Source organism: Amphiura filiformis, chromosome 18 (assembly GCF_039555335.1).
Source record: "Amphiura filiformis chromosome 18, Afil_fr2py, whole genome shotgun sequence".
NCBI classification, from domain to species: Eukaryota; Metazoa; Echinodermata; class Ophiuroidea; order Amphilepidida; family Amphiuridae; genus Amphiura; species Amphiura filiformis.
Window position 1 is genome coordinate 12,519,109 of NC_092645.1, and position 15,780 is coordinate 12,534,888.

The 15,780-nt window shown below is 38.2% G+C and overlaps 1 protein-coding gene across 1 annotated transcript; it reads right to left on the reverse strand.

Annotated features, from left to right (window-relative positions):
• Positions 1-14,581: 14,581 nt before the first annotated feature.
• LOC140138972 (uncharacterized) lies at positions 14,582-14,908 on the reverse strand. The gene has a single exon (XM_072160753.1). The coding sequence runs from the start codon at positions 14,906-14,908 to the stop codon at positions 14,582-14,584; it is 327 nt and encodes a 108-aa protein (XP_072016854.1).
• Between the last annotated feature and the right edge of the window lie 872 nt (positions 14,909-15,780).

Consider the following 15,780-nt stretch of genomic DNA (forward strand, 5'->3'; position numbering starts at 1 on the left):
TTCTTGGAATTTAAATCTTGCGTTGCCGTTTTCCCATTCGATTAGGCCTACATGTGATTTTCTAAATTCCCCCCGAAATTCACCAAAATCACATATGTTGTGTAAAAAAATATTGCGATTCATAATCTGCAGGAGTTCAACTTTGGACTCCAGTCTAAGTAGGTTTTTTCAGCCCGTTTTCAGTCGACCCAATGCGGAAGTCAATGCGGAAATTCTGGGGGATTTTATGCCGATGTGTTTAGGCACGATCGACTCCCACCCCCACTGCTATTAGCCTCAGTTGTTATGATGGTGACAAGTGGAATCGTGATCGATACACCATGAAGGAGGCATCCAAGGTGTCCCAAACTATTCTTTTCTTATACCAAATGACAAGGCGAACATTTTGCGACCATTTTGAAGAAAATCCGAGCAACTTTAATTTCTGACCCCTGTACAAGACCTCTGACCTTTAAAGGACCCTATCTTGAGAACCATAGGTCGCATTGAGAAAAGAAATGCATTTCTGAAAACCTTGGAGTACCTGAAGTAATTTGATATGCTGCATACTGACATTTTGACTCTTTTAATTTTTCACCCTATTTACCCGTGTACAAACTTTACCCCCTTATATCAAGGTCATGTGGGAAAGAAACATTTTGGCAGACAATAGATTCGGAATCTCTATACCCAAAAGGACAAAATAAAGGTGGTTGCCAGCCTTTACGCGAATTTGCGTCTAGCTGAACGATTTTTCCATTTTCGCACCAGACTATACGTTTTCAACGATCAGATCGCGAAGTACTGTAGTCTAAATCCCAGTCGTCGAAAAAAAAGTAAAAAGCTTGCGTCAGCCGCATGTTTGACGATATCAAAATAAAAATGCTTGACGAGAAAAAAATTCGACAAATGACTCCAAAATATAGGAACTGTATACAAGTACTAAATTTAGAATACGATGATATGATCATGGTTGTGTTGTTAGTGTCTAAGTAGGCCTATATATGTTTTCGGAATAGTACATTTGTCGCGCATATTTAGGCAAATTAATCTAAATTGATCTGAAGTAGGCCTATGTTGCCTTTCATATATAGTAAATATGGATGAGACTCGAATATTAATCATTTTGCATGTTTCAGTTTGAAACTCGAGTAGGCTCATATCAGCGCTTATTTCGTAGGTTTTCGAGTTTGTTACTCGAAATGCGCTCAAATGAACGAAATTCGAGTTAAACTTTCCTGTTGCAAATGATACATTTTTAGGCATGCGGCCCTTATTAACCCTCGTCCTACCAAGCCTTTTTTACTACGTATCTTACCAGGGGGGGTGGTTACCACCCCCCTCGGGAATTCGTTATAAAGCACCCCACACAAAGTGGTACCAGTGGTTAGCTATGACCCTCCTCTAAACATTGATACCCAACAAGTACCAACATTCCCCATAGCCTAGAAGTTATGACGTCATAATGAAGCCCGCCCTCGAAAAATATATCAGAATACACACAAAAGTATAGGAAAATTGAAATTTTGCTAATTTTTTTTAGAAAAATGCTATTTTGATGGGGTTTTCTGTAGAATATTGTGGGAAATGACAATTCTAAGCTACATACCAAATTAGAAGTCAGTAGGACTTCAAATATTTATGTAAGAGCAGTACAAATATGCCCAGGTGGCAACCACCCCCCGTACCCGCCATCTTTGACGAGCTACCCTACCCCGGGGTAGGTGGTACCCCCGGGGTTTTTATGTCAAAATAAGCGCAAAGGATGAAAGGACAACTACCTAGAAGCCGTAGGTCCCATTCGTTTGCGTTTTTATGCGACGGGGAACAATCCGTTAGGGGGGGGTGGTAACCACCCCCCTTGGTAGGACGAGGGTTAATCAAAGTGGTAAACACATATTATTTAGCCCAAAGGTTAATCTAGATTGATCTGAAGTACTTTACCTTTCATATAGGCCTAGTAAATATGGATTTCACTCGAATATTGATCATTTTGCAGGTTTTCGAGTTTTTACTCGAAGTACGCTCATTTTGCAGGTTTTCGAGTTTGTTACTCGAAATGCGCTCAAATGAACGAAGTTCGAGTTTAATTTTCCTGTTGCAAATGATACATTTTTCGCACATGCGGCCCTTAATCAAAGTGGTAAACACATATTATTAGGCCAAAGGTTAATCTAGATTGATCTGAAGTATTTTGCCTTTCATATACTGTATATAGTATATGGATTTCACTCGAATATTGATCATTTTGCAGGTTTTCGAAGTTTTAACTCGAAGTACGCTCATTTTGCAGGTTTTCGAGTTTGTAACTCGAAATGCGCTCAAATGAACGAAGTTCGAGTTAAACGTTCCTGTTGCAAATGATACACTTTTCGCACACTAGTGCGGCCCTTAATCAAAGTGGTAAACACATATTATTAGGCCAAAGGTTAATCTAGATTGATCTGCAGTATTTTGCCTTTCATATTATACTGTAGGCCTATATAGTAAATATGGATTTCACTCGAATATTGATCATTTTGCAGGTTTTCGAGTTTTTAACTCGAAGTACGCTCATTTTGCAGGTTTTCGAGTTTGTAACTCGAAATGCGCTCAAATGAACGAAGTTCGAGTTAAACTTTTCTGTTGCAAATGATGCATTTGTCGCACATGCGACCCTTAATCAAAGTGGTAAACACATTTTATTAGGCCAAAGGTTGATCTAGATTGATCTGAAGTATTTTGCCTTTCATATATAGTAAATATGGATTTCACTCGAATATTGATCATTTTGCAGGTTTTCGAGTTTTTAACTCGAAGTACGCTCATTTTGCAAGTTTTCGAGTTTGTTACTCGAAATGCGCTCAAATGAACGAAGTTCGAGTTTAACTTTCCTGTTGCAAATGATACATTTTTCGCACATGCGGCCCTTAAAGGTGCCTGACATGATTCACAACATCATCCCCTCAATTTTTTCCAACCCTAGGGTGATTTTGGTACCAAAAGTTGCGCTATATTTTTCTGAGTTATGTGGTGAAATTTGGTGCGCATATTCCATGTATTTTAGAAGAAATTAATGAAAAGGTCGAAAATAATTAAGAAATCTTGTAACCACGCTAAATAAAACAATAAATAACAAAAGCATTGTTTTCTCTTATTTCTTCAAAACGAAATATAAAGTTTTCGGTTTTTCACCAAAGATTGATCATTTATATGGAAACTGACCATATCTGAGATTTTTAGCCAAATTTATTTTCCAAAATATCATGTCAGGCACCTTTAATCAAAGTGGTAGACACATATTATTAGGCCAAAGGTTGATCTAGATTGATCTGAAGTATTTTGCCTTTCATATATAGTAAATATGGATTTCACTCGAATATTGATCATTTTGCAGGTTTTCGAGTTTTTAACTCGAAGTACGCTCATTTTGCAGGTTTTCGAGTTTGTTACTCGAAATTCGCTCAAATGAACGAAGTTCGAGTTTAATTTTCCTGTTGCAAATGATACATTTTTCGCACATGTGGCCCTTAATCAAAGTGGTAAACACATATTATTAGGCCAAAGGTTAATCTAGATTGATCTGAAGAATTTTTCCTTTCATTATAGTAAATATGGATTTCACTCGAATATTGATCATTTTGCAGGTTTTCTAGTTTTTAACTCGAAGTACGCTCATTTTCTGTTGCAAATGATGCATTTGTCGCACATGCGGCCCTTAATCAAAGTGGTAAACACATATTATTTAGGCCAAAGGTTAATCTAAATTGATCTGAAGTATTTTGCCTTTCATATACAGTAAATATGGATTTCACTCGAATATTGGATATTTTGCAGGTTTTTGAGTTTTTAACTCGAAGTACGCTCATTGTGCAGGTTTTCGAGTTTGTTACTCGAAATGCGCTCAAATGAACGAAGTTCGAGTTTAACTTTCCTGTTACAAATGATACACTTTTCGCACATGCGGCCCTTAATCAAAGTGGTAAACACATATTATTAGGCCAAATGTTAATCTAGATTGATCTGAAGTATTTTGCCTTTCATATAATATGGACGAGACTCGAATATTAATCATTTTGCAGGTTTTCGAATTTTTAACTCTAAGAACGCTCATTTTGCAGGTTTTCGAGTTTGTAACTCGAAATGCGCTCAAATGAACGAAGTTCGAGTTAAACTTTCCTGTTACAAATGATACATTTTTCGCACATGCGCATGCACAAAAGAAATGTGTGCTAAAGCTTAAATAAAAGCGTTTTGGGTTACGGTAAACTTATCTGTTGGGGTGTTGGATCCCGGGCTGGATACCACGATACCACCCCTTCGTTGGACTATATGGTTAATCTAATGATCTGAAGTAAATTTAGTTTACCTTACATTATGATAGGTATGAGGTATGAATGAAACTCGAACATTTAAAATTTTGCAGATTCTCGAATTTAAAACTCGAAGTAGGCTCATGTTAAAGGTTTTCGAGTTTGAAACTCGACGTATGCCAAAATGAACGATTTTCGAGCTATATAAAAAGTAGAGGGTGCTAAAACTAAATAAAAGCGTTTTAGGGTTACGTTAAAGTCATCCGTAAGGGGAGTTGGATACCACGGTACCCCCTGCGTTAGAGTAGGGTTAATCTAATATGATGTGAAGTAGTTTGCTTTTCATTATAATAGGTATAAATGAAACTCTAAAATTAAACATTTTACAGATTTTCGAGTATAAAACTCGAAGTAGGCTCATTTTGCAGGTTTTCGAGTTTGAAACTTGAAGTATGCTAAAATGAACGATTTTCTAGTTTGAATTTTCTGATGCAGATTTTCCTTTTTCTCGTTATCCACGAGCCCTTAATATAATGGTAACGTGTGTATATCCCGGTATATATATAAGTTAACCCTAGTCTAATTTAGTCATTCTGGTATCAATGTAGGCCTACTCGGGAGGGTAATACCCCGAGGTTAATACCTATCCACTAGTAGGCCTACCCTTTTTATGAACAACTAGTGTGCTTTTACCGGGGCTTTTACGAATTCCGTGGAGAACGTAATAACAAATTGGATAGAGAAGGGTTAAACATTTGTGCTTTCTCTTCATGTCGGAGAGGGACATCCTATAGCCTACTTCAAAAGCAGATTGAAAATTAAAATTGCAACTCGATACTCGAAAATTGAACTCGATACTCGAAAATTTCAACTCGATACTCGAAAATTTCAACTCGATACTCGAAAATTTCAACTCGATACTCGAAAATTTCAACTCGATACTCGAAAATTTCAACTCGATACTCGAAAATTTCAACTCGATACTCGAAAATTGCAACTCGATACTCGAAGATTTCAACTCGATACTCGAAAATTTCAACTCGATACTCGAAAATTGCAACTCGATACTCGAAAATTTCAACTCGATACTCGAAAATTTCAACTCGATACTCGAAAATTTCAACTCGATACTCGAAAATTTCAACTCGATACTCGGAAATTGCAACTCGATACTCGAAAATTTCAACTCGATACTCGAAAATTTCAACTCGATACTCGAAAATTGCAACTCGATACTCGAAAATTGCAACTCGATACTCGAAGATTTCAACTCGATACTCGAAAATTTCAACTCGATACTCGAAAATTTCAACTCGATACTCGAAAATTTCAACTCGATACTCGAAAATTGCAACTCGATACTCGAAAATTTCAACTCGATACTCGAAAATTGCAACTCGATACTCGAAAATTTCAACTCGATACTCGAAAATTTCAACTCGATACTCGAAAATTGCAACTCGATACTCGAAAATTGCAACTCGATACTCGAAGATTTCAACTCGATACTCGAAAATTTCAACTCGATACTCGAAAATTTCAACTCGATACTCGAAAATTTCAACTCGATACTCGAAAATTTCAACTCGATACTCGAAAATTGCAACTCGATACTCGAAAATTGCAACTCGATACTCGAAGATTTCAACTCGATACTCGAAAATTTCAACTCGATACTCGAAAATTTCAACTCGATACTCGAAAATTGCAACTCGATACTCGAAAATTTCAACTCGATACTCGAAAATTGCAACTCGATACTCGAAAATTTCAACTCGATACTCGGAAATTGCAACTCGATACTCGAAAATTTCAACTCGATACTCGAAAATTTCAACTCGATACTCGAAAATTGCAACTCGATACTCGAAAATTGCAACTCGATACTCGAAGATTTCAACTCGATACTCGAAAATTTCAACTCGATACTCGAAGATTTCAACTCGATACTCGACAATTGCAACTCGATACTCGAAAATTGCAACTCGAAACTCGATACTCGAACTCGAAACTCGATACTCGAAGATTAGCAACACACGAATAAACGCACCCGCTACGCACCTATGTTTACTCAAAATTATATTGATAATCGCTGACAATGAACCCCTTTGGACTAACACAAGTGTTATGTTTTCGTTGTTTGTTGACTTTTGGTGCACTGTATTATTTAGTTTCGTGCTACTCCCCATTCCAGAAAAATGCAGCGCTAATTTTTTGAGATTACAAAAATATTATCAAGTTCTGCCAAATGAAAAATAATTCAATCCTAATCATTCATCATTTTAGTACTACCTGGAGATAACAGAAATGGTTCATTATGCCTATTTTGCTAAATGATTAGGATTTAGCCGATTCATTTCGCAAAACAGGATCCTAAAAAAATTAGTGCCGTATACATGTTTCTGGAATGGGGAGTAGGTCAAGTCATGACAATAGTGTAAAAATTGTGTTTAACAATGATAAAACACATTCTTATTTGTTTATATATTATAAATTAAGAGAATTGCTGGATATATTCAATATTAATGTCTCGATATTTGAAACACTTTGAAACGATTAGGCTGCGTTCACATAGAAGTATACTATTCGGGTATACGGTGCACGTTTTACAGGTGCACGCGTATATAGTTCAATCGAGCAAAGCAATTTCATAGTACCGGGTCACATAAGGCTACGATCGCATAGAAGTATACTATTCGGGTATACGATGCACGTTTTGCAGGTGCACGCGTATAGATCGAGCAAGGTAATTTCATAGTACCGGTCACATAAGAGCTATTCGAAAAGGCCGTATACCTGCGTATAGTATAGTATAGTGGGAATCAGCGCGTGTTCGATTTAGTGCATACGTATACCGTCGAATGAGCGTTTTCGTAAAACGAATATCGAGTATGTCAGTTTACCCAAATTCTTCGTCTTAATAGATGCTTCTAATTCTGCACATTCTTGAGGTCACCTCATTCAATGCAAGGTGTCATAAGTAAAGAATTACAAGCATTTGATCGAAAAAATGAATTTGACATACTCGCCATTGGTTTAGGTTTTAAAATTTCGATCAGGCTGAGTTACATAGTATGCACTAAAATCGAACTCAGCCTGATTCCACTATATCTATACTATACGCAGGTATACGGCCTTTTCGAATAGCCCTTATGTGACCCGGTACTATGAAATTACCTTGCTCGATTTAATCTATACGCGTGCACCTTCAAAACGTGCATCGTATACCCGAAGAGTATACTTCTATGCGATCGTAGCCTTATGTGACCCGGTACTATGAAATTGCCTTGCTCGATTTAACTATATACGCGTGCACCTGTAAAACGTGCACCGTATACCCGAATAGTATACTTCTATGTGAACGCAGCCTAAGGAGTCTTTTAAATTGACCGATTAAAATATTTCAATCTTTTAACGACTGATAATAGGAATCAATCAATCAAAAAATAGATATACAAAGATTGAATGTTTATGAATTCAATGGTAAAAATATTTTCACGAGGTGAAATATGGACTGTTCCATCCATTCAACGAAGCTTTGCCGACACTGAAAGCCAAACTGGAGTCTAGGTGACTCTAAAAGTAGAGTCCAGCTCTCTGTCTAAAATGACTCCATATCGGGAGTCATTTGACTCCCTTGAATTGAAGAGTCATACATTTCTTGACTCCGCTGAAGAGTCACTGTTGATGACTCTATACACAGGAGTCATTTGACTCCCAATATAGAGTCATATTAGACATAGAGTCGCGTAGTGGCTGGACTCTGCTCCTAGAGTCATGCTGACTCCATTACAGGGTCACTCCGACTGTCCGAAAAAAGACAAAATAATGATACACATAGACCTACCGGAATAGGAGACTTTACTCTGAGTTTCACGCCATTGGCGATTGTCAAACGACAAGATGGAGAAAATTTGGCTTGACCACCATCACCTTGAAATGGGAGAAAATACATTCCATGGTGTCAAGAGCCGAGCAATTACAGAGTCTGACTCCCTTGAAGAGTCATAAATTTCTTGACTCCGTCGACGACTCTGAATGTAGAGTCAATTGACCCCACAGGTAGAGTCAACTGACTCTCCTGTGATAATCAGGTGACTCCTTTGGAGAGTCAGTACTAGTTTACTCCCCTTATAGAGTCACTTGACTCCATTCTGGCTATCAGTGGAGTTGAATGGAACAGTTCATATTTCACCGAATGGAAATATCTTTTCCATTGAACGAATAGAAACATTCAATATTTGTTTTTATAACTCATAAAACTTCCACTTAATTTTATAAATCACCAGGAAAACAAAATAAATCAAAAGCTATCTAAATCCATATTTATTTTAGAAGCACACCCGCACCTACAATGGGCGAGTCGAGGTTGAAACCCCGCGAGTCTGTCAGCGTTGCTATGGTAGCTCCGCGTCCATGCAATGAAAAAATGACGTGGAGTCCTGGCAGAAATAATCAATAGTATATAGTTGGCCAATCAAATGACAAGAATTTATATAAATTGAAACAAGTTTTGTTTAAATCTTTTTGTAGACTGAATTCACTATCCAATTATAATGTTACTCCTGATGCCAGGGGTGTAGCAAGAGCATCAGGGGCCCATGGACAAGGAGCAGTACGGGTCCTTTTAACCAGGGTGGGATTTACCATAATGGGCCCTGGGCCAGACCAAAATTTGGAGGCCCCGAACTCACGTGCCGAGGAAGGCACGTGCACTCAAGTCAGTGGCCAAGTTTTGGTTTAAGTATAATATAGAGGGGGACTAACATATTTTGTTCCGATTTTGAGATTTTAAACTTTTTAGAGTGAATATTTTCAATCTTTGTTTCATTTGGATCGGATTTGTCCCTAATTGCAGCCTTGAAAAGATTGAAAAACAAAGAAATCGATCCTTTTTACAGAAAATTCAATCGAAAAAGATTGTCCCTAACTTAAATCGCTAAAAGATTGAGAATCTTCAGTTTCTGAGCCCGCACCCGCGAAACATGTAGATTTTGAGATAGAGAGCCTGTTTGGGCCAGCTATGACTGCACATCTTATTCTATTCATTGACCCATCTGGGTGATATGCTGCCTATGTCTAAAATGACAAATAATGTGGAGAGTTGAGCTTTATATTAACGATTATTTAGTATTCGAGTTTATTTCATCATAATATGTACAACAGAAAGCCAAAGAGAGAGCTCAGCTAATTACAGAATATCGCGAGGAGCTTGACGATCCACAAACCTTTACTATATACGAGTACAGGGTGTCCCTGAAAGAACTGTATCGTCGGACACTGAATTGTTCGGGTATTTTAACGCATAAACCGGACATAACTAAATAACTGTTGTAGTGAAGGAATGTATCAGCTATCACACTTTTTGAATTTTGACAATTGACGCTCCGTTTTTGAAATAAAAGAATTTTACGAAACTACCTCATTTTCAATCTGTTCCACTGAGTCAAATATCTATCGCTCATTTAGACGCCTTATGTGCTGAAGATGCGCCGTGATTAGCACTCCGAATCAGTAGCGTAGCCAGCAGGGGGCAGGCAGAGTGCCACCCCTGACAAAAAAATGAAAGAAAAAGTGCCCCTCTGACAAAAGAATGAAGAGAAAATCTGGAGGGCAAAACAAAAGAAAAAGGGCAAGGAGCCCCTTTTTCCACCAAATTTCAACCAGATCATGGGCTAAAATAGTGTAAAATACAAAAATTTTGCGAGCTCCGCGCGCATATCGTCACATTCAAGCCCCTTCATCCCAATCATGGGCAAAAATATAGTGTAAAATACAAAAAAATACTCAAATTTTGTTTCGTCTCTGCCCTCAAAGTTTTATTTTGCCACCCCTGACTAAGAAAGCTGGCTACGCCCCTGCTCCGAATACAGATCCGAATCCGTGAAAAGGTTTAAATATGAGGGAGTTTTGTACATTCTTATATTTCAGGAACGGTGTGGTCAATTGTCGAAATTAAAAAAGTATGTGATAGCTGATTTGTCCTTCAACCACGTCAGTGATTTAGTTATAATGTGACGTGTATTAGTTAGGGAAAAAGTTCACTTTGGTGACCACTCTCTGGCTAGTAAGGTTTGACGATTGATTCGACTTCTATGGACCATTTAGAAAAAAAAATAGCCACCATGTCCCTCACGAAAATCCCGGCATTTTTCGCTAGAGGCCAAAATCCAAAATGGCCGCCACCACCATTTTGAAAATTTAAGTTTTGAACCAGAGCACCTATAATCAAAGACACTTTTTCGGATATGTCGAGTACAAGGATTCCGATTCTGACATTACGGCATCATTTTCACCCAGAAATCCAAGATGGTGGCCGGCACCATCTTGAAAAATTTAGTTTTGAACAAGAGGACCTTAAATCGTGTACAAAGACACTTTTTTTTTTTTTTTTACCACAAGGATTTCAAATTTGACATTACTTTGACATTACGAACTCATATTTACCCAGAAATCCAAGATGGTGGCCGCCGACGCCATCTTGAAAAAAATAAGTTTTGAACCAGATTACCTAAAATCGTGTACAAAGACACTTTTTCCGGGTTGTCGACCCCAAGAAATCCGAATCTGACATTAATTTGACGTTACAAAATATTTTTGCCCAGAAATCCAAGATGGCCCCATTTGGTAGAGCGTATTTGTGATTTTTGAATGAAAGCAGAAGCATAAATGTGTCATTTCCGCCTTATCTGGGGTTCATGTCCTTTATATGGGGTTTAAACTGCCTTATCTTGGGTTTACATCCCTTATCTAGGGATAAGGCGCCTTACCTGTGGTTTAGACGGCCTTATCCTGGGTTTACGTTCCTTACCTGTGGCTAAGATGCCTTAACCTTAGCATATCGCAGTCTAAACCCAGATAAGGCATCTAAACCCCAGATAATGCGCCGTAACCCCAGATAAGGGACGTAGACCGTCGATAAAGCAGTCCAACCCCCAAATAAGTCGCTTTAACCCTAAATGAGGAACATAAACCTAAGATACGGCATCTAAACCCCACATAAGGTGCCCAAACTCTAGATACGGGTCGTTAACCCCAGATAAGGGTCGTAAACCTCAGATAAGACATCTAAACCCAAGATAAGGCGCCTTAACCCCAGATAAGAGACGTAAACTCAGATATGACAGTTTAAACCCCCGATAAGGCGCCGTAACCCCAGATAAGGGACGTACACCTCAGATAAACCAGTTCCAACCCCAAATAAGGCGCCTTAACCATAAATAAGGAACATAAACCTAATATAAGAGAAGTAAACCCCAGACGGCGCCTTATCTGGGGTTTAGACGGCCATATCTGAGTTTACGTCTCTTATCTGGGGTTAAGGCGCCTTATCTTGGGTTTAGATGCCTTATCTGAGGTTTACGACCCTTATCTGGGGTTAACAACCCTTATCTAGAGTTAAGGCACCTTATGTGGGGTTTAGATGCCTTTTCTGGGGTTTATATTCCTTATTTAGGGTTAAGGCGCCTTATTTGGGGTTTAGACTGCTTTATCTGGGGTCTACGTCGCTTATCTGGGGTTACGGCGCATTATCTGGGGTTTAGATGCCTTATCTGGGTTTAGACTGCGATATGCTAAGGTTAAGGCATCTTAGCCACAGGTAAGGAACGTAAACCCAGGATAAGGCCGCCTAAACCACAGAAAAGGCGCCTTATCCCAAGATAAGGGATGTAAACCCAAGATAAGGCAGTTTAAATCCCATATAAGAGACATGAACCCCAGATAAGGCGGAAATGACACACTTATGTTTCTGCTCTCATTCAAAAATCACATTTACGCTCTACCAAATGGGGCCATCTTGGATTTATGGGCAAAAAATTATTTTGTAACGTCAAATTAATGTCAGATTCGGATTTCTTGGGGTCGACTTACCGGAAAAAGTGTCTTTGTACACGATTTTAGGTAATCTGGTTCAAAACTTATTTTTTTCAAGATGGCGCCGGCGGCCACCATCTTGGATTTCTGGGTAAATATGAGGTCGTAATGTCAAAGTAATGTCAAATTTGAAATCCTTGTGGTCGACTTATCCAAAAAAGTGTCTTTGTACACGATTTAAGGTCCGCTTGTTCAAAACTAAATTTTTCAAGATGGTGCCGGCCACCATCTTGGATTTCTGGGTGAAAATGATGCCGTAATGTCAAACTAATGTCAGAATCGGAATCCTTGTACTCGACATATCCGAAAAAGTGTCTTTGTGCATGATTATAGGTGCTCTGGTTCAAAACTTAAATTTTCAAAATGGTGGTGGCGGCCATTTTGATTTTGGCCTCTAGCGAAAAATGCCGGATTTTCGCGAGGGACATGGTGGCTATTTTTTTCTAAATGGTCCATAGAAGTCGAATCAATCGTCAAACCTTACTAGCCAGAGAGTGGTCACCAAAGTGAACCTTTTCCCCTAACTATATGTTAAAAGGAGACACTTTTGGGCAGGATCGTAAATGAAGAAATAGCCAAACATCAATAATTAGGGTTTGTTGCGAAATGTGATGTTATGTTATTAATGTTAAAAATTTTGTCTGATAGTTTCAGACCGGAATATAACTGGCATCTTGTATTTTTTGAGACATTTTTCAAGGTAATTCCTACTCGCAACATTGTCAATATTATAAATATTTTGAAAGGCCGATATTTCAATTTCCAAATTTATAATACCATAACTTACGAACTCAATATCTTCGCTTAGGAATGTCCGATTTCATTGGTGAAAACGGCGTTGTGGAGCAAAATATCTCTTTATTTAAAATATGTACAAACCTCAAAATTGATAACCTGCCCGAAAGTGTCTCCTTTTGACATGACACGTCACATATGTAGTTATGGCGTTAAAACAATAGCAAAACATTAAGATTCCGACGATATAGTTCTTTCAGGGACACTCTGTATAAAACATACTCTTCTAATCACCAGAATAGCTGAATCAATATAAATGAAATTTTCTATTAAAAAAGTTACTAACACGCACACCCATCACAAACAAACAGAACAAAGACAAGACAAGACAACGGGACAAGGACACCTTAGTTTACAGTTTACTTCGTAGCCTATATCCTTTAACTATACATTTTGTACCATCCCATTTTTTTTATAATAAAGCACATACTACTACTAGTCCGGCAGCAGAGCCATAATTTGGATCCATGGACTGTGATATTGGAGCACATATTTTTATTACCCCTGTATAACCCTATGGAGTCCGAATCAGTACAAGTCGCAGAAATTATACAAAAAAACATTTTTGCGGAAGCTATTTTCGGGTTTTTGGCCTGAGCACCATTTGGTTGTCTACTCTTTATGCAAGCAACTATAATTCTAAACACATAACCAGATAATTATTATAAAGTATATTTTGCATTTGAAAATGCTACTTTCATTCTTGCTACATAGTTCACATCATCCTGGGGTCCACAACAACGTGTTCGTGTAAAACTCGAGTTTTGTCAATATTTGGTCAGAGCTCGTTGCTAAATTACACGCACATTTGTACAGATCAAAGTTCGTTTTTTTTCCTTTTTTTTTTTTGCTGCTCACTTGAAGAAAATGGTTAACCAGGGTCGACTAATCAGCCATTTTTGGTTATCATCGACTTTAATTTGGATATTGGTCCATGGCCATCACTATTCTAGAGTTTGATGCTTGTAAAGTAATTAGGTGTTTTTTGAAGAACGAATCCGAGAGTTCACTTAATGTATTTTAGCAATGATAAATAACTAATGTTCTATATATCCATTACTAACCACCGTCCGCTTTTTTAGATATAACTCACTCACACTAAGTATTTGCTATGTCCACCGTGACACGTAAGGTATCATTTGGAATGTTTACTATATTGTATAGTCAGTTGCTGGTGAAAACACAGCTTTTACATTCTTCCAACATGTCCACGGCATAATTCTGTCCATAGTTTATGGCGATAAAGGTGATAATTGGATGTTTAAAATTAAGCACCTGAATCGGGATGTATTAGCAAGGATTCCGGAGTGCTAATGTACTATGGTATTTAGTACTGAGCATTTACTCATCCGTGTGTAATCGGATCCTTGGTAAGATCCATGCAAGGGAAATACAGCAACAGTTGTAGCGTGTCTTGATGACCATATGAATAATTGCAGCTTTGAGAAGACGCCACTAATCGTAGTAAATAATATTTATTATGGTTAATTGTTAATCAAGCATTTCACAAAATAAATTTATCCACAGCACCACAAAGCTCGTATTTGAAATGAATGGAGCACTGCAAGCACATAATCCATTAAGCATAAAGACAAACTAGCATGCAGAGTTTAATAATCCAGATCCATCATTTACAGATATCACACTCTTGCCATCGACTCTCCAGCTCCGAACGCATGTACTGACATCTCCTGTGCCATTTGCGGAATCACCAAACACGGCAAAAATAAAGAACAGAAGAAATCCGAGCACACACCTCCTCCTATCTCCTTATTAGCCCGCACCTTTCCACGGATGTGGCAGGTCACAAACGGGTAGATGAAGAGCCAGAGTATGCAGCAACAACAGCAACTACTGCCGACAGTTTCTGCCGTTTTGCCGACGATGTAACATGGTACAAAGTAGGCTACAAGACACAAGCCAATGTTGCTGAAACAACCGCATAATCCGTAATCCCATCCAGCCATTGCTCTTCAAGGTGTGGTTTCGAGGATGAAGTATATTGACGTGATAGCTGACACGCTTGAGATTCAGTTTGATACTGTTATCTGCAGTTCTAATGCATATGGTGAACTTCACACATATTTCAAAAGCACGTACTTGTACGCGGGAGTTTGGTAACGGTCGGAACGGTTCAGCGGTCAATGTTCAATGTTCACAATTTCAAACAATTTACTACCATCGCAAAAACGTATAATTTGTAAATAAACACATCACAAAAAGCAACTACACCCTTTATTGCGAGATAAAAACCCAAATTCTATGCATCAAATTGAAATTCAAAAATTGAAATGGCCAAAAGAACGCCAATTTTGTCAATGTTAACATGGTTAATACCTCATTTGCCTTAGAGCTCAAAATGTGTTGTATGGTGACCCTTCTACGGATTCATAAGTTGCACATCAACTTTCTAGTCGTCACTGGACACCGCCGGTCATCCTTGATGGTCATGTAGGGACTGTATTCACCCATTGCATGGTTCCGCCATGTTGGGTAGAGCCTCAAACTGGCAACAGACGTGAAAGGAAGAATTATGTGACTTTACTGTAAGTTACATAACTGTTGTATAACCGATACAATTCCCATTCATGTATGTTGCCAGTTCGAGGCTCTACCCAAAACTTGAGAAGTTTGAGACTTGAGAAGGTTTATAGTGCCACTTTCAATCTACATCTTTTTTATTGAACGAGGATTCACTATGGACACACATTTTGAGCTGTCGAGACAAATTGTGTGTCAAATGTTGCTGAACTGAAAGTAGTTTCTTTTTGCTGTTTCAGTTTTAAAATTTAATGCATAGATTTGGAGTAATTATCTCGCAATAAAGAGGGTAGCAACT

Excerpts from the sequence above, each read along its gene's own strand:
- LOC140138972 (XM_072160753.1), bottom strand. The coding sequence starts at position 14,908 with ATGGCTGGATGGGATTACGGATTATGCGGTTGTTTCAGCAACATTGGC.